This window comes from Centroberyx affinis, unplaced genomic scaffold (assembly GCF_046629955.1).
Source record: "Centroberyx affinis isolate AG114_WGS23_722 - 3 ecotype Tasmania unplaced genomic scaffold, CSIRO-AGI_Caff_v1 ptg001095l_1, whole genome shotgun sequence".
In the NCBI taxonomy this organism is placed as follows: Eukaryota; Metazoa; Chordata; class Actinopteri; order Beryciformes; family Berycidae; genus Centroberyx; species Centroberyx affinis.
The window spans coordinates 635044-654659 of record NW_027279640.1 but is presented as its reverse complement, the minus strand read 5'-3'; the positions used below and the strand labels follow the sequence as shown (position 1 = coordinate 654659).

The following is a 19616-nucleotide window of genomic DNA, read 5'->3' as shown; positions in this document are numbered from 1 at the left end:
TTCATTCAACACACTTGAGTGCATAAAGATATTAGTGGACAGCTGAGAGATATATTTCTGCTCCCTTGGAGGAGTGCAGTAAATCATGGTGAGCACATGAAGGAAGTCCATTCCCTAACTGTGGACAGATGAGGCTCCCTGCTAGGTAGCTGTGCTTGGTGCTATTAGAGGAGAAAGGGAAATACTCTAATAGATCCACAAAGAATATGGTCTGTCAAGGTTAACAGAGTTACACTATCATTATACCAGGGGACATGTTATTGTCCCTTGGTATAATAATGGTCTAGAATTTCAATCTGGAGCCATATTTTCTCATGAGAAAGGCACAGTAAAGATACATAAATGAAATATACACCAATTAAAATATGATATAATTCCAACCAGTCACAATAGTCACAACAATTTATACAATAGTATAAATAATGCTTGATTAAATGTCTGGGTATATGTGAGTGTCAGAAGGGCAAAGGTTCAGAAAACTCATTAAAAATAATGAAAAACAGTATGGCATAAATACAGATTTGTGGTTTGATATTGGTTTTAAAACAATTTTCAGAAGTCAGTGCAACTCTGTATGTGTTCCAGGTGGCTAAAAGTAATCTAGAGGAGCACATCTGACTTTATCTTTGCTGCTAAAACAAGATTGTCTTATTATGCCGCCCTGGGGGGATCTCTCACTAATATTCAAAATCTAATTTGCTAACAGAAGCTGGAAGTTAATTGAATTTCCTGCCTTAAATTTGAATTCTGTCAGATATTATACTTCAACATATTCCTCATATGGCAGATAACTCAATCTCTGCTTGTCATCTCACGTTACCATGTGACGCTCTGACAAATATCAAACGTTATTTATCACTTTAAAGCATATGAAGCTTCGCCCTGACACCAACTTAATTGTAAAAATGTCTTATCTGCGTCCTGAATCTTCAATCTTGGGGAGTGGGTAATAAAGTAACGTCAGACCTAGATGAAAAGTGTAGGCTGTCTGGAGTTGGCAGACAGAACGGATGGGGCCAGGTACACTTCCCCCTTCTCCTGACATTGCATATCTAGCCGTCTCTTCCAGTTTATCTAGCAGGTCAAGGATCCTCAAGAACTGTATATCAAGCAGCTGTTTGAGGATGGCTGCTTCCCCCAGATAAGAAACTCATCACTCCTCACATGTATAAGCTGCTAACAGAGGTGGCGGAAGCGTGTGTCTGTGCTTGTGTGTAAGGTTGGAGGTGATTACACACATACACATTTGTGTTTTTATGTTTTACAACTTCCAAGCAAACTATTTTTATTTTTATCTATTACAGTCTAGATATCTTTTTGATATCTATCTGTTGTGTCGTTAATAACAGTATGTATTTGCTTGATATACACCAACAAAGACAAGGTCTGCCTTCTGAAGGAAAGCAGCAAACAGTTATTTCCCAAGTTAGTTTCTTTGCTGAAGTCTCACTATTAAATTGTGACATTGTTTTTCTTATGGTGTTCTCTATAAGGGAAATAATTACAGGAAAATAAAACCTAAATACTCATTACTGCAAATAATATTCAGGAATTGCTTGAAACAGTAGTTAGCTTTCCCCTCAATGTCTGAAATGGGAGTGGTTTGATGTGGGCGGGCTAAATACTGTCTCAGGAGGTTTTCTCCTGAATTGGTAGGCCAAAGCTCAGACCAAAATCCTAAATTAATATGTTGGAATATCACTTTGCATCCAGTTAATAAATTCCTTTATAAGGAATTATAAGGGTGAGGCGTTAATCCTTGTAAGGAGACACAAGGACAAGATTACTGAGTAATATGCAGTGGAATTACTGTTTTATGCTAATAGGATTTGTCTAGAGTTCATTAGTACATTGACACGATATTCTATTTTCACAGACTATGGTATAATCTGAATTTACTGCAGTAGTTCAGAGAAGCAGTGTTCTGCAATGGTACTATTCAAAGCTGCAGGTTTGAAATGCATGCTGATTATGCCCTTTTTTTGTACAATATTGCAGCTTTTCTTTCACTCTGTGCCCACTTCTGTCATTCATTTGGAGATACAAGCGAGGACAACACAGTATCGGCCAACTGTACCTCAAACTCAGCATGTTTGTGGACGTCCTCCGCCCGCTGTCTGTTGAGGATGAACTCCGCCTCGTTGGCAACCCGAACTATGTGGTCCTTCATGGCGTGGCACAGCAGCCTTTAAGAGTGCAGAGACGGTTAAATTAAACAGACTACGCATGTCTCATATACAAGATATATTATTCATAAGGCAATATAAAATATTTATTAGCTATAATCCATTATGATGATACTACTAAGGAAGCAGCGCAGGCTAAGGCAAATATAGTCTGTCAGGATCGTGCAGCATTCCGCTAGTTGAAAGAGCGGACAAGTAAACAGCATCATTTGTCTGCGTTATGTTGCAAGGCTGCAGGTCAGTGACAGATCCCTCTGTAGCATTAAGGAGGGAATGGAGTGTCATTAGAGCATTGAAGCCTGTCTGGCACATGCCTGATTGACTGAGCATCCCTTTTCACTGACCAGAACGTCAACCCGGCCCCCGTACTGCTGACAAGTCGGGCCATGGACAACTTCTCACATGGCTGACTCTGGAGGCTCCCTGGCCTCCGCCCATACTTACATTTAAATTCCAATATCTTTAATAATTGAAAACACCCTGGCTATTGTGTGTAGATTACATGCTATTTTACACACCATTAGGCCAGCTTTGTTTTAATTAAAGCAGCCTCTGTTCCTCTCCAGTGCTTGATACAGATTGTAATTTCCCTCCTGTCCCAAGGAGAGGCAATAATCCCGAGGCTGCATTCATCAGCTGCTATTGCCTTTTTAACTGTTGACAAGCACTCGTTTGTAGACAGACCTTTACTGTTCAAACAGAGTGGCTGAACACACCAAGCTTATGTTTTGAAACCAAGAAAAGAAGAGAAACCAAGTAGAGGACTAATATTTACAATTTACCATGTTCTCTAGCACACTAAAAAAAAGTTCCTTAAATCCCAAGTCTGGTGTTAGTATAGTACAGTTTGGAAAAATTATTATTTTGGTTCACCCAGTAGACAACATGATAACAGTGAAATATGGCTTGTTTAACACTTCTCTATGAGATATATTTTCTAAATTTATACATTGCTCTTATCAGTAAAAGTATCCAGAGTAAGATTGAAAATATTTTTAGTTCAATTACCAGTCAGTTCATAGGTGGGCACTCAAAATCATAAAACTGTTTCAATTATAAGGCTCTGTAAAGTCACTGTGTGGTGGTTATACATGTACTACAAGAGAAAAAAATAACCCCAAGCAGATATTTCAGGAGATAAAGCCTTTAGAGCCTTTAGCCTCTAATTTTATCATGATTCTTTAACTCTGGTGTTTCAAAGTGCCCGATTTGTTGGTGCTCCATAACACTAGATCATGCTCCAAAACATTTTATGTTGAGTGTCTCTAAGCACTATATACTTTATGTGTTTCATAACACTGATCAATACACTTTCCATGACACTGTGATCTCTGTTGCCACCACATTTGAGGTTTCAAGGCACTTTCTTTTAACAGTGTTGGTAGGCAGGCTGGAAATTATTTTGCATCTACTTTTTATTATATGTCAACACGGAAAGCTAGGGCAGCTCTCTCACATGGATGATGGGTGGTAAGTACAGTACATCATGCTGGAGTGGCAAAAATCAAAGGCCTAAATTTTAACAGCCTCTGATTAGGGCATTTTCTAGTGTTTTAAAGCAGGTTTGCCATCAAATCGCTGTGTCATGAAACAGAAGAAGAGCACGCAACTGTTTCCCTGTTGTTCAGCATACAGCAGATATAACGTGTGTCTCAGCCGGTCATTAGGGCCTCGTAAGGGAGACAGACAGAGGTAATGGAGTCTCTCTACCTCTAGATCTGTCTAGTTAAGCAGAGCAGGTGTGCAGAGAGTTGAGATTGAGACTGGGAAATTATGTATCTGTCAGCAGCACCCTGGACAGCGCCGTGTGGCCCTACTGACTAAAGCTCTTTGTTCCAGGGCCAGCGGGGGACTGAGAGGAGCCTGGCTGGGCTGAGGAAAGAGCCTGGGCATAGGAGGGGCCTGGCCAGATGGGTCAGCAGATGGGCAAGGAGGCTGAGCTGCCCCTGATCTGCTCTACAGAAAACCCTGAGTCTGGCCACACCCAGAGATGAGAGGAAGAGAGAGAGAGAGGGAGAGAGAAACGGAGATAGTACACACACGCGCACACACACACATACACACACACACACACACACACACACACACACACACACACACACACACACACACACACACACACACACACACACACACACACACACACACACACACACACACACACACACACACACACACACACTAACACAATAACACATGGGAGGGGATGGAATTATTTTTCTGTTATTTAATTTTTGGTTATTTAATAATTTAATTGATGATTAATCTCTTTGGCAATATTGTTTGTTTGTGAACTGTCATGCCAATAAAGCACCTTGAATTGAAAAAAATGTATTGATAGTGGGATAAACAGAACTAGCAGGCAGACGCAGAGGCAGAGGAAGGCAGACTTTGGTATTAAGAGAGGGTGACTACACTCTAGTGTTGATATTCTTACTTCCATTCTGTCACTACAATCTTATTTACCTTTACCCCCTAAAGAGCGGTCAACTGGGGCAAGAGGGTTACAGCTAATCTACGCCCAGCCACTTGGTCCAAACAGCCTTATTAGAGCTGCCAGGAAGGCAAAGAGATGACTAAAGCACATACTGATAATAGAAGGATGAATAAAATACTGCTTGGCTGTGTCCCTTATGTGTTACACTGAATGGATACCTACCGTCCTTCGTTGATTAGCTCAATGAAAGCCAGGCCAGCATTCTTCTGTATGGAGTTCTGCCACTCCTGAAATAAAAGGGGTTTGTGGTTTCTTAATCACAGTGGCTTTGTGTTTTTCCGGCTGTAAACAGTTCTGAATATATAAAAGACCTCATTATATCCTAATAAGCAATATTAGATGTGGGTTATAAAAATAGTGCGGCTAATTTTCAATAAAAATCATGAGGCAGTAAAGTAAGAATAACACAGTAATAAAAAAGCACTTTCTCTGAAAGCGTTGCAAATTGTAATATTTTGAAAACAAAACACACCAAAAATAAAATGGCACAAAAGTGAGTATTAAAACAGCCTTTTGATCCAATATGCAATATGATCTTTTATAAATGCACGGAAAGAAACACATTTTACCATCCAAATTGCAAGTCTCAACTGCAATTTAGATCACATTAGATAGCTTGAAATTCAAGTAGGTAAAGAAAGCATTTAGTTCAAATATCCGTTCAGAAAAAAAAAAGTGGCGGTTATAAAAAGCTGAAATTCTGCACTGCATGTGCGACCATCCTTTCTTCCTCTGTGAAAAGATCTGTAAACACAGGAGAGATGTAATTGTGGGATGAAACTGTATCCTCTCACTTAAATACAGCCATTTCCTCTGTCCCTTACAGTGACAGATTACTGAGCAGCCTCGTCGAGCCTTGCAGTGTGCGCCTGGAAGGGATCCGAGCCCTGGGCCATAGTGCCAGCACTTGCTCTCTCACAACATGCTCTGGAAATGATTAAAAAGCAGTTTGAGAGCGCGCCTTTCACTGTGGGAACTTCAGCTCTCCTGTACCCTCACTGAGGTGCAAATGGAAGGGAAAACAGAGGAGGCCATAGTTCAAAAGAGGAGGAAAAAAGAGAAGAAAATGAAAGGGAAAAAAAAAAGGTTTTCAGTCCTCCCAGCAAGCCAACTGTCGGGAATAAAACTGATTGAAGGCTATTCACATATATAAGGAGCCCTCAAACATGATTTTGCATTTAAAAATGTAAACAACTCTCAACAGAAACAGTACATAGGGACATTTAAATGTATTCATACATGCAAAACAGCATGTAATATACACTGTATGTGCAGCGTTTGTTGTGTACAGGACCAGAATAATTGACACTGACATCATTATGTATCGGTATGTGTTTTTGTACACAGTTGTCGTGCCTGACACATACTGGTTCATGCAAGAGTACACAGTCTGACCCTACGATGCGTTAAGTCAGGGAGATGGTGCTGACAAACTGCTGAGCATCTGGTCTCCAAAAGTTCCCTGTGACCCCCTCTCTCTGCTACAGTATCCGCTTGGAATAAGCTGTTCTTGATTTGGACAGGGATCATGTACAGCCAGTCTTCTGAGGGTCCGCTTGCACCACACTCACGTGACAAAAATAAATACGGAAATCAAGGCAGATGTGACACTCGGGCAACGCCAGGAAAATGACATAAGGTCAGTGGAGGTATAGCATGAGCTAGTCAAATCTGCTATCTTGTCTGAGGTACGCTTGGTGATGGCTGAGATGACACTTCAGAGGGTTTTTTTTTTTCTTTTTCTCTTCTTTATTTCCTGGAGAGCAGGAGAGTGCAGAGTTTTAGGAGGGAAAAGTCCTGTGCTGCCCATTTGAAGGGAATTGGGCCTGACGTGCACCTCCATAAGAAAGCAATGTGATCCCTCATGTAAATGCAGACCATGCCCAGAGCGCAGCACCTCTGGCCATGGGAAGTTAGTTTAGGAGCTTGGATAAGAAAAGCTGACATCTAAGGTAATCTGTGACACATAACATTGGGAAATGTTGAGCGTTCATTGACGATAGGTTCAGCTAGGGTAATGGTCTTTGTAAAAACCCACCAGCTTTACATGGGCCTAATAATACAGCATCGAATGTAGCGCACCATTGTTTTCCTGTTGGCTTTGAGAAGACTTCTGCTTTCATCTTCCTGAAATTCAGCAGGGCACTAAGTATTTGTGGTGTTTCAATCCAACCTGTCAGTGTGCGGGAGCGTTTTGCTTTTATCTGCTCTGCTCTGCTCTGTTATACTCTCCACATCTGGAGGCCTTCCATCACTAAATCTCCGTGGCTCCACTCTAGATCCCCCCTGTATGTTTAAGCTGTTACAAGAAACAGAGCTGCTTGACCTTTTCATTCAGCTGCCCAGGCTGAGGAGAGACACACAGTGTCTGCAGCCGCGGCCAGCCACACGATGATTGCTGTGATTAGTATGCATAAATAAGAAAAGGCAGATCATTAGCACTAATTTATTCATAAAACTGACAGGTCACAAAACAGAGAGGGACTAAAGGTCAGCTAAGTGCCCTCCCTGCTGTCTAAAAACATTAATGTTGAAACATGTGAGGGATACGTTGAAGTTGGCATTTTATAGTGATGTCAGCTTGAGGTATGTGAGTTCAATGTCATTGATTAGGAATGTGTTGCAACCTAATTATCGGGTAGAAAAAATATTACATTTGCTCATGATAAGTCATCTGCTGTATATATAAGCCTCGTCTCTGAAAACAGTAATAACGGAGACACTGATAACTGTTCTCCATCATTCCAATATGGGTCTTTTTTAATCATATTAGCTAAAAACCTGACTGGACCTATTACTGGTACTGTGGTGTTAGTATACAAAGCAATGGCTCATCTCTATCTGAAAGGTTGTAGAAGGACGGTGAGCTAGGGGTCCAGTTTCAAGGCCTCGCTGTCTGATCGATATCTCAGCCTGGGTTTCATCCCCAGAGCCCCTAATGGCAGGAACCTCTGGAGCCGCAGTAATGCTATCTGTGTGAAGGGGGGATGGACTCAGACCCTTAACAGCATGCTGACGCTCTCATCTGCAATAAATCCTAGCGCTGGAAAAAGGCAACTTCCCAGAGACTCACAGATACTCTACAGACCGAAAAGCAGCACAAAAAGAAAAAGGAACATATTCCCCTTTAAAAGCCTTCAAAAGAACAGCGATAACTCAGCACTCGCTGCCCGATTTATGCACGTGGAGGAATGCCCCTTAATAATGGTCCTCTTGTAACAGATGCATGCATATGTGGGCTGCCGAGCTCCCTGCTGAAGAGGGCTTTGGATTGTGGATACCGTGGAGCACAGAGAGTGGCAATCCACCTCCTCAAGGCTCCGGCCCTGCAGTCTGGATCCACAAAGAGGCACCAAGTAATGGCTTCCTTATGGGCTCCCGACACAAGACTGATGGGCTGACAGAAGGTATGTTAAATATCTCCTGTTCTAACTGCTACATCGGGGCTTTGACCTTCTCCGAAACAAGGGCTTAACAAGAGATTCAGAGGGTCAGCTTGGAGGTGATCAGTCACTAGCAGCTTTGCATGAGGTGGGGCTGATTCTCTAAAGGAGGGTTTGGGATTAAGGCTCTGGGGTGCAGCGAGAAAGTCACTGGATTCTCAGCGTGCTGTCTGAGGCTGCGTGTCGTCATAGGTTTGGATGATTCACTTTTTACAAAAGCATACACTGCACTGATAAGCAAAGCTGTAGCTGAGCTGGAATACCTTGTAATTTGATATAAGACATTGCCCCTAGAATCAGACTCTAAATTAATACTGTTTATCAATAAAATATCTACAATTTGGACTGAATAAGGACTGAATACAGATCATCTTTGTAGAAAATATGTCCTTTAAAGAGATATAAAAATGAGTGACATGGACTAGTGCACTGTCCATGTCCAATTTGCCAGATCCTGCAGTATAATTGTCATATTATATTCAACCAGAGGAAAAACTAGCTCCTTATTAGAGATCTGCACTTGCTGTTGAGAGAAAATGTGCTATGGAGAGATGGATAAGAAAGAGAGAGAGAGAGAGAGAGAGAGAGAGAGAGAGAGAGAGAGAGAGAGAGAGAGAGAGAGAGAGAGAGAGAGAGAGAGAGAGAGAGAGAGAGAGAGAGAGAAAGAGACACAAGCACAGACAGAAAAGGAGAGCGGCTGAGACAGAGAAAGACAGAAGACAGACTGGGAAAGAGAGGTTGTGAGGAGGAAGAAAGAAGTTCACCTGAGAGCAAAGCAGCATGACGAGCTCCACCACCGAGGTGCTGGACTTCATACACACCAGACCTGTGGAGGCAAGACAGACAGACCAAGGACACAATTAGATATTAGCCATCAAAGTTCTCATATTCTATAATTCAGTCAGATGATTCAGTTGTATTTCCAGCAATTGGGAATTGACAGGAGATATGTAATGTGTTTGAATGATGTGCCCTTATGCACTATAGTCCAAGATGCACTGTGATAGCTTGTGGTAATACCTTACATATAGTGAGTTAAGATCAGAGAATACCTGTAGGTGTGATCAATAGAACTGAAGTTATTTCAGTTTGTGAGTGGTTCATTAAAATACTGTGAACACTATTCTTAAAAACAAATAACTTGATTCCAATTTCTGGCATATTGAGGTAAGAAGACACTATAATGTCCTTGACATGAAGTAACTTTTTAATTAAAGTGACACACAAGCAATTTGAATATCCAGTAGGTTGTGCTTCCATTATGCCCATCATATAACTGCAAAATATTTCATTTGCATCTGCATGGAATAGAACAGGAAATGAATAAGAAAAGTCACAGATGCACAGACACACACGTGAGCACACTCTCACACACACGTTCATACAAGTACTCACATGCTCGCTTGCACGCACGCAGACACACACACACACACACTCTGAGAGAAGTGAAGACACACATTCACAGTTTCTTTCCTCATCTCCATTCTGTAGACTGTGAGCCCAGGAGCAGACAGTGGTCTAATGAAACAAGGGGCAGGTGTGAAAAGCTCATTTGCAGAAACAATGGCTGCAACTGGTCTAGTACTCTGCACCTCCAGCTCCTTCTGTTGCTCTGGGTGAGAACCACTAATGGCGCAGTCATTACCAGGGGAAAGAAAGCAACTCTGTAGGACTCATTATGGGCTGGCAGAACCCCGGGCCGCACAGCTGACATGGTTTCATGGATGACTGGGTGTCAATCAGAAGAGAGAACAGAATATTTTGAATATAATATATATTCAATAAAACGACGTGTGTCTGTATGACTTTGTACTGTAAGTTGTACCTTCAATATGCATCGAGTATTGCATATAATATGCATTATTTGCTTTTATGACATAGTTATGCTTAATTGTTAAAATTATCAATCATCAAATAGTGTGCTTTGCATGAGCTCATACTTAGAGTTGGAGCCGTTTAAAATGCTCAAGGAATGACATGTTTTCCTGGCTTTATGCAGATTGATGAGTATCCAAACTTAACAAAACTCGATAACTTAATGACCTGCAACATTCATCCTGACTGTGCTGCACATTTGACTGTAACTGCACTGTGCACAGCTAAAATGTTCAAATCAATTTTAACTGTTATCAACTTGTTATAGTAACACCCAACTGGACAACATTCAAAGGACGTCGTTTTGCATGTGAGAATACTGTAAGATGTAACACAGAATGCAAAATATTCCGAATATTGGACGGAGACAAGAAATGTCTCTTCTGGGTAATGCCTCCACATCCATCTCTATTCATGAGAGGAGACTGTCCGAGGGAGTGTATTGTAAATACTCCGAGAGGATGTGACCCCTCTCTTGTACACAGAGTGCCACGGCTGACCTCTTGTTATAGCAGTGACACGCTAAGCCATAAGTCAGTCCAGTCTGACACAGGAGTCAGGTGGCCGGCTGACCCTGGCCTTGTGTTGGTAGACAAACTAAATGCATTCTATTTAAACACGGCCTGCCAGCCCTTTCCTGTAAACAGGGCAGGGTTAAGGCACGGGTGAATGTGGCATTGTGGGGCGATGTGCCGGCAGGCTGGGCCACTCAGGGGGCAGCGAGAAGCAGGCGGCAGGCATCACAACAGGAGCAGTGTTCGCACGGGCCTCAGCCACCAACTCCAAGTGTAAAGCTCAGGGTGCACTCAACATAATTGCCGCAGTGACCACATGTCTGCGGAGGGGTGAAGGAGTGGGGTGAAGCAAAGGGGCACGGAGGGCACAGGGGGGCTCGACCCCGGGCAATCTAAGGAGTGATGGATGGCTGGTAATTACTGGTAAATGGAGCGCCTTTGCACTGCAGCACAGTATTTCAACTGTGAGCCTGGGAAGGGCTGGGAGGAAAAGAAAGCGAGGAAGGGAGGAACGACGATCTCAGCCCGTCCATTTGGACAAAGGTCATTACAACTAGGACAGACTGGAGCAGCTCTATGAAGGGAAAGATTTGAAGTGCATGTGGTAATCCAAACCTGTGCGTTTGTTTCGTCTGATAAACCCTGCTCTTATTTTTTGTCAGGGTGTACCTTTTCACAGAGCCTGAGAGGGTTAAACATGTCTGTTGAAGAGCACTGAGGCCCAAGCTGTCTATCTACGACCTTGTTTGTGGGGTTACACTCTCAGCTCAGGTCTGGTTTGTCAGCTTGGCCAGTCTGCTGACAGACTTTGAGTGAAAGGATAACAGACATATTCACACTTGTCAAGGCTCCACTACCTGATTTTTCCTTCCATTCCCCTGAGCGTGTTTGAGTAGCTATAGCCACATGTGAGAATGACATTTGTGCATGTGTGTGTGGGCGTGCTCAGTGTGTGTACATATATATATATGTATGTGTGCGTTTGGTGCATGCATGGTGTATGGAAAATGGTGCATGTTTGTAGAACCTTGCTGGATAAACAAAAATGAATATAGAAATGTTTTAGACAAGGACTTAGTGAGACTTTAAATACCCTTTCAGTGAATATAAGAACTTAAGATGGCTATCATGATGACAGAATTGGTTTGTATGAAAGAACTAAAGAGCCTTTTCATGAGTAAACCTTGCCAAAGTTGATTGCTTTTAAAACTGCAGCAAATACCACTAACAAGTGCTGATTAAAGCATTAAATCTCTCAAAATTTTAGATGCCACTGCTTAAGAGCAAAAATAAACTCAGCAAAAACAAATTCAGTATTTGACAAGATGACGCAAATTTAAATACGGTAATGTTGGCAGCGATGGAAGAATTTAGCTGTTGTTTAAAGGTAACCAGCAGTGTATATACAAACAGAATGTGTTCAGGAAAGTGGACAAGTTGTGTCAGACAATTTCTTCCAGAAACAGGCTTCAATAAAGCCACAGGAGTGCATTCTTTCAGCCTGCTGTCATCCTCTGCATAGACCTCTGAAACTAATATCGGGATAGCTTACAGTTTAAAGAACACAGTTTGGCACAGAGGAAAGGCAGAGATATCATTTCACTTTGGGCGCAAGCTGCAAGTAAAGAAAGTAGAGGCCACACACATATATACTGTGCGCACACACACACATGCACACACATTAGTGCTGGTTGTGGTGGCTGTGTGTTATTGTGAATGCAAGCCAAAGCAAGCCTAGGGAATAGAGTGGCACCGCACACAGATGCAGGCAGCGAGTCCCTGAGGTTAGGCACTGGTAGCACAGTGAGCGGCTGCCAACCTGGGGCCTGAGGAGGGCACTGGGAGCCTTCACACAGCCACCAGGAAATAAGACTAGAGCCCAGAGCACTACAGTGGAGTGTGGCAAAGGGATCACACATCCTCTTTTCCCTTCTGCAAACACTGTGCACAACCCAGCCAGTCAAAGCAACCCTTTGAATACATGCAATTTGACTGCTGAAATGCCCTCTAAAAGAAAATTATGAAGGCTATAATATTTGAGACATTAATCCTGAAGGGCATGTTTCCATAGCGGAGGAGCTCAGAGTGCAAAGTCATTGTTGAACTGGGTGCTTTGTAGCATGCTGTAAAGTGAGTACAAATGTGATTCTAGATTTTGCTTAAGGTGCATGTAGCATTTTAACATCAAGAACAAATCATTATCACATTAATTTTGAGGCATTAGTATAATGTAGTATAAGTAAATATATATATATATCCATGCCACTGGATTTGGATTGGACTGCGTAGAACATTTTGCTGGATTGGTTTATGGTACAAAACATGGAGAGAGCCGCTGTTCTTCCAGCACAAATAGAGCTAAAGGTTTCAGATTTTCTCACAGTGGCAGATGGTGGAAAGAGTGAAAGGCTGATGGAAAAATCACTTCCAACATGTTTATCCTCTTCTGTAAAATGAAAGACAAAACCTTTGACCGAAGAAGCAAAGATCCCCCTCGTGACACAAAGCAACAGGGTTCATGGGAAATTTGGTCTTAATTTTGAGAAACACTAGCACTAACAATATCACTGGCATGAGACAGAGGCTACCAATCGTTTCAACCTCATTTGTTTATGGTAACTCTGCCAACGTATCACAATTAATTTGACAATGAAATATTGATGTTTAAAAATGCTAAACGTAGCACCTTTAATAAGGCGGAGTGGATGGGAAAGAGGACAAAACACACACGCCACAAGATAATTGAATGGGAAAGCAGATTTAATCAGACTGACAGTGACATTGTGGATAGATAGATCAGAACAGACCCCCAGCTTGTGTGCCAAACAGTGACTCTCCTGTCCATACCTGCTATATGCATCCATCAGTGAGGCAGCCAGTGGAGTACAAACAATGGTGGGGTGGCGGGGACAGGACTCCACACACAGCTGGAGGAATAAGAAAAAAGCAGTATACAGCACCTGTACCTTCTATGAGCAACTCCTGCCCATGGCTGCCCAGCAGGGTGCGCGACAGGAAGGGTGCAAAGTCCACAAAGATCTCCCTCAGCAGGGGTGCCACCTTCTCCAGAGCCCTCTCCAGCTTGGTAGTAATGCTGTGAAAGAGAATATGAGCATATACAGAGAGAGAGAGAGAGAGAGAGAGAGAGAGAGAGAGAGAGAGAGAGAGAGAGAGAGAGAGAGAGAGAGAGAGAGAGAGAGAAGGGGAGGAGGGATGAAAGAGAGATAGGGAGGGAGAGGGAAGAGAATATCAACACAGAAGTCGCAAAAGGAAAATTATAAACACCCAAATTAAAGGTGAAAGAGAGATAACGTTGTGCCCTTCCACCTGGGTTAGTGCAGGAGAATAGCAGCAAGAGTGGCTGGACTCTCCCTGAGCCGCAGAATCCACCCAATCTACACACCTAACAGCGGTTAGTGCGCAGACAGACTGACAAAGCCCTGGTCGGTGCGGAGGGTAACCGACACTTCAGAGGATGCAAACCAAACCGTCTATATCCATGACATGAGTGCAGTTGCTATCACTGGAGATGTCCATAAGAGAAGGTTTACATAAGAGAAGGTTTACGCTGTTAAAAGCCGTGCAAATATATCATTTATTTTGTGCTCAAAGAGGATATCTCGCCAGTCGTTTGCATTCTTTGTTGTGACATGTTACCAAGCTTTGTGCATGGGATCACAGCTGATTTACACTGCGGAGGGAAGTTCCTTATCTTCTACACACTACATGGTGCCGCCTGACACTATCTGTGCTCTTCAGAGAAATGGCGAGCTGGAGTCATGCAACCGTACAATATACTGAGACTGTATACAAGCAGAGATACTACCCAAGCTGCAACATATCTTTCGGTCTGTATGTGTACACACACACAGATACCACGCGACATAAGGAGAGGAGAAGCTTGTTTTCCCAGCTAAGATGGGCAGAAAGCAGCAGGATAGAGAGAAACAGAGAGAGAGAGAGGAAGAAAGGTTTGGCTTAGGATTTGTGTGTGTGTGTGTGTGTGTGTTTGTAGTGTAGTGTGGCCCTCCGGCCCCCTGGGAAAACACAGCGAAGGGATGAGAGACTAGCAGAGAAAGCAGGTGGGCAGGGGGTCTAGGTGACCAATGGAAACGTCCTTGCCTAAGACACTGGCCTGCACCTCTGGAGGCTGCCTGCAATCCTGCCAGGGAGCTAAAGGATTTGAGCTCGGGAGGTGTCTGTCCCGGGCGCAGTGGACACTGGTCCACTTCACAAAAGGCACTGAAATACAAATTAGCACAGAGAGAGAGAGAAATGAAAACAAAATCACAGTCAATATTTGCTTCATGTTGTTTTGTGGCTTAAGGGTGGTGCAAGTGAGCCAATTATACTTTCAATTAGTGAAATGTTTGAAATGACTAATGAATTATTTTCAGAGGATTGAAACGAGCAATTCAGCTTGGACTGTTTTTTTCCCCCTACTTCTAAAATGCAAGTTAGGCATCAGCAAGCTCTGCAGCAAGATAGTACCATCATTGACTTCACAGTTACGCTAAGTGATGTCGGTTACTGCTGCCATGGCAACTGATTCTCTATTCCTCTAGTGGGGGACACACTGAAAAACAGAGAGAGAGAGAGGGATAGAGAGAGAGAGAGAGAGAGAGAGAGAGAGAGAGAGAGAGAAGAGAGAGAGAGAGAGAGAGAGAGAGGGGGGGGGGAGAGAAAGAGATGGAGAGAGAGAGAGAGAGAGAGAGAGAGAGAGAGAGAGAGAGAGAGAGAGAGAGAGTCTGGAAAAAGAGCTGGGCTCTCAGCAGTCAGTAGGACAGCGGGACTGAAGACGTCTGTCACAAACTATTAGAGGAAGTGAGGGAGATGGGTCAAGGTCACAGCAAGATACACACACAGAAACACACACAGGTTAGACACAAAATACAAAGTCATACTCCACCATACTGTTCACATAACACCGCCATTTGGTTTTGAATATGTAGAGACAAAGAAAATCTGAAAAGTATGTGAATGTATCACAAACAGAATGTAAAAAGGTGAGCGTTGATACAGCGTAGTTATCCATCAAAGCAGTGCAGGTGGGAACATTCAGTCAGAACAAAGGTAGGGCAGAAATGGGTAAAAAAAAAAAGAAAAAAAAAGAACATTGAGCAATTGAGCAAAGAAGGGAGTAAAGCTGTGTTTGGAAGATAAGATTCACTCATGGTTTTGTGGATGAGGAGGATGGCAGGTTGAGACAACCAGTTAGGCACAAAAATAGGAAATAAGGACATGGGTGAACAGAGTGGGAAAAAACAAAAGGACATTGTTTGACAAAGTGGATCAGCATGGTAGAGGGATGAGAAGAGCTTTGGAGTGACCCTACTGTACCTCATGTTTTCCACTGTGTCTTCAGGCATGGGGGCCACCGTCTGCACGGCTGGCAGATTCTTACTGGTGGCTCCGTTGACAAAACTGGAGGAAGAGGAGGAAGAGGGGGCAGCATCTGTGGCTCCTGCAGGACAGAACCATGTAATCTTAGTGCAATGCAAGAGGAATAATACATAAAGTATGCATGTTTTATTTTTTCAGCTTTTTTTCAACACCTCAATACCATTGAGAAGATTGAAATCAATACTGAATCGTATAAACATTCAATACTTTCACTAAATGCGTTAAGCTGAAATTCTATTTAAATGTCACCTCCAGAGGGCGTATACGTGCGGATGCCATGTGGACTGGAATAGTTGAAAAAAGAAGAAGAAAGAAGAAGAATTGGAATAGACAGAGCCGCAGTCTGGCTCTTGACAGTGGACTGCAGCAGGCAGTCAAACAGCTGAAAACATGGCAACAGCTTCAAACAGTCCACCACATCTTGAACTAGAACCAAGTCCAGATAAATTGGATGACCAAACTAGTGCCAGGAGCGAAATATGGGACTATTTTGCTTACTGAGGCGACAAAAATGGACGCCCAACCAACATATTAAACCCCCTGTGCAAAAGAGTAGTAACACATTGCTTGATGATTTTTCTTGTTTGCCATCTGTACTGTTGTACTATCAAATTCCTACATATTACACTTAGTATTGGTATCGAAGTCAAAATTCTGGTACTGTGACAACACTAAATCAAAGGTGAGCTGCATTGTTGACACAGTTGGTGCATATTTGAGTCAGGTCATCTTGACAGCACGCGCCAGAGTAAAATCATCATGACTCTCCTTGTGAGAGGTTAAAACCAGAACTGGTGAGATCATGGGGTCTGGGTGAGGGCCTGTGGCTTTAGCTGAAAGCACACTTTGACTTGGACACATTTCTCACATTCCTGCAGCGGGGCTGGGAGAGGAGAGGAGAGGGAGAGGGAGAGGGAGAGGTTATTTTTTTTAATGGAGCACATTAAAAAGGTGTTGGAGCTCCTAATGGTTCTCAGTGTTAAGTGGCTCCTTTCAGAGGCCCGGGCTACAGGAGCCTTGAGGTGGAACCGGCTCAGTGCAGCAGAGCCCCAGGAGGAGCAGTGTGACAGCAAGGGGGAGGGAGAGCGGCGCACAGTCAGTCAGACGGGAACGCACGCTACACAGGCTCGCCATATGTACTGCACTGTGAGCTTGAAACCTTTCCACTGCGAAAAGAGCATTTATTAAATTGCTTGATTTGTGGAAGTTGGAATAAGATGGAGTAAGAGTAGGATGGAGACTTTTGATTTGATTGTGTGAGGAAGAATCCTGAGGGCTGATAGACAAAGGTTTTCATTAGGTTGTGCACAATGTTGATGTCTAGACACTGATAGGAAGGTAAAGAGGGCCATCTGGTGGTGACTATGAGTCTCTGCAGTCCATACAGTATCATATGATCCAGCTGAGGGAGGGTCCTCCGTTTCTATTCTTGGAATAACATCAAAAGCAACAAATTCCAGACTGGGTCATTAAGATGTACAGTAATTACCCAAATTAAGCACTCACTAATTGCACTAAAGTAGAGTTCTTTGAATATAAACCGCATTACCAGGCCAAATGCAGTACACTAATTGTGTAAGTGTATTATAGTAACCTTATGGGTAGCGTTCAGAGAGCTCGGTGTCGTGACCTACCCGTTGTGTTGATCATGCTTTTGGGGGTGGCGGAAGCTGCAGCGAAGATGTTGGGGGTGCTGCCAGCTGTCAGCCCAGCAGAGGTGTTGGCGCTTCCCACTGTGTTAACTGCTAGACTGCCAGGGGAGGGCTTCTTCACTGGCACCACCACACTCCTACAGCAAACACACACACACACACACACACAACATGCTTCATTTACACATCCACTGAATTTAATTACATTTACACACAATTTATGCAGTATTTTTTTTAAGGAATCCAGAGGTTCAACATAGTTTAATGACAACTTAAAAAAACACCACCACACAGCAAGACTACCTATTATTACTGCAGAAAGTGAACAGCACTTTGCTACTTATTTGCCCTGCAATGGGTCCAAACAGGGCAGCAGGGTGGCGTAGTAAGTAGGGGAAACAATCCTTCAACTAGAGCATCTGGGGTTTAAGTCCTAAGACACTGAAACCCTACCAGCTTCAAGGTGGAGGGGCCAAGCAAAAAATTATATTTCCCCACAGGGATCATTGAAGTATCACTTAATATTATCATTAATTTACAGCAAATTTGTGTACATCTAAGGCTATCAGGACCATCAGCTTACAAACATACCCAAAGCCTTTAATATGTGTAGCTGTCCACTAATACATGGTCAGTTTTTTTGAGAAGGCTTGTTCCATGTAAAGGTCAAATGGGCAACCAAGAATTAACCCTTTTCTCTGGGTTTCATTTACAAAAACAACATCAAGGGTGTTGGGAATACTGCAAAAAAAAAAACGTCAAGTGACCGTAAACCATTTCAACATTGCATGTTAATGTTTGCACAGATGTATTATTAACACCTCTCTGGCACACAAGTAGACCTGCCAGCAAGCACACATGCACCTGAATGCATGTTTCTGCACTGAAGATGACATTCTATTAATTTGCATTAATTCCCTAAGCCCCAACAGACATTGTGGTGGGGTTACCACAGCATGCCTAGCATTAGCTGTAACATTAGAGCTTAACCCTACTCTAATTTTTATTTTAATCCCAATCCCTTGCCCTTAAAACATCCCTTTTCCTATGTGGGGGCATTTGGACCCTGCAAAAGAGTGTATGCTGCAGTTACCGTATTCATTCCAATGTGATTTTTGACATCTGATGATAGAGAAGTTGTTAACAGCTTTTGGTGTTCACATTTGGTCTGGAAATATCTATTACGCTTGTCCTGTGGCAGTATTTATTTAAATGTTTGTCTGCATTACTTTTCCCCGCTATGCCTTACAATTTCTTTACACTGCCTCTATGTGCATTGTGACAGCATAGCGTCCAGATTATGTATAATTCCAATCACAATGTGAGCCAGAATACCTAAGACTATGGTCATTGGATTACAATTAGAGTAAAACCATATTTTCATATCTAGATTTCCATATCTGTCTCTAGACTGCCAGATACGATGTCCTTGTATGATTTGTTGACAAAAAATGCATTGAAATGACAAGTACAACTGTAGTCATACGTCTCATACATGCATAGGGACAAATACTCAGACAGTACTATCAGTACAGATACAAAGCTGTCACACAGTAAACGTGCACTCAGGTAAATCAGTTCTAGTTATCTACCTGACCATAGTGGATAGGATAGGTTTTCTGAGTAGGGAAAACAACAATGTTCATGATGATGAAATGCCAATATGGCTGTCTCTCCGTAGATACTGGGAATGATGTCCAGCTTCCCTCACTGCTCTCAGGCCCTGCCAGCGTGAGCATGCCCAGACTTTAGTCAGGACACGAGGAAAGGTAAACATCCTGCCCTGTAACTCCATCTCTCAGCATAACGCATATATGCACACACACACACACACACACACACAAACACACACACAAACACACAAGGTATGAGGAGGCTAAGGTAAATAAACCTGAGGACAAGGGGCCAGCCAGCCACCACAGCGGAGCCACTTTCCCTTGCATCTGCTCCTGCTACCAGTGGCCCTCTCCTGCCCTCGGCTCTGCTCTGACGACTTGTCAAACATCCCAGACTCTAATGAGAGATTCTCCAGGAGCGACTTGGCA

General features: G+C 43.0%; 1 protein-coding gene across 9 annotated transcripts in view; it reads right to left on the bottom strand.

The window, feature by feature from the left end:
• Positions 1 to 19616, bottom strand: part of nbeab (neurobeachin b) — a 212247-nt gene that overhangs the window by 90490 nt on the left and 102141 nt on the right. For 5 of the 9 annotated variants that reach the window (XM_071523573.1, XM_071523575.1, XM_071523572.1 and 2 more), the window contains 6 exons: positions 17554 to 17708; positions 15857 to 15980; positions 13483 to 13610; positions 8891 to 8952; positions 4846 to 4910; positions 2078 to 2186 (listed from right to left, as the gene is read on the bottom strand). In XM_071523573.1, coding sequence (XP_071379674.1) covers positions 2078 to 2186; positions 4846 to 4910; positions 8891 to 8952; positions 13483 to 13610; positions 15857 to 15980; positions 17554 to 17708 — 643 coding nt within the window. Of the gene's footprint in view, positions 1 to 2077; positions 2187 to 4845; positions 4911 to 8890; positions 8953 to 13476; positions 13611 to 14638; positions 14759 to 15856; positions 15981 to 17553; positions 17709 to 19616 lie in introns of all 9 variants that reach the window. The other 4 variants (XM_071523578.1, XM_071523571.1, XM_071523569.1 and 1 more) reach the window with 1 other exon arrangement.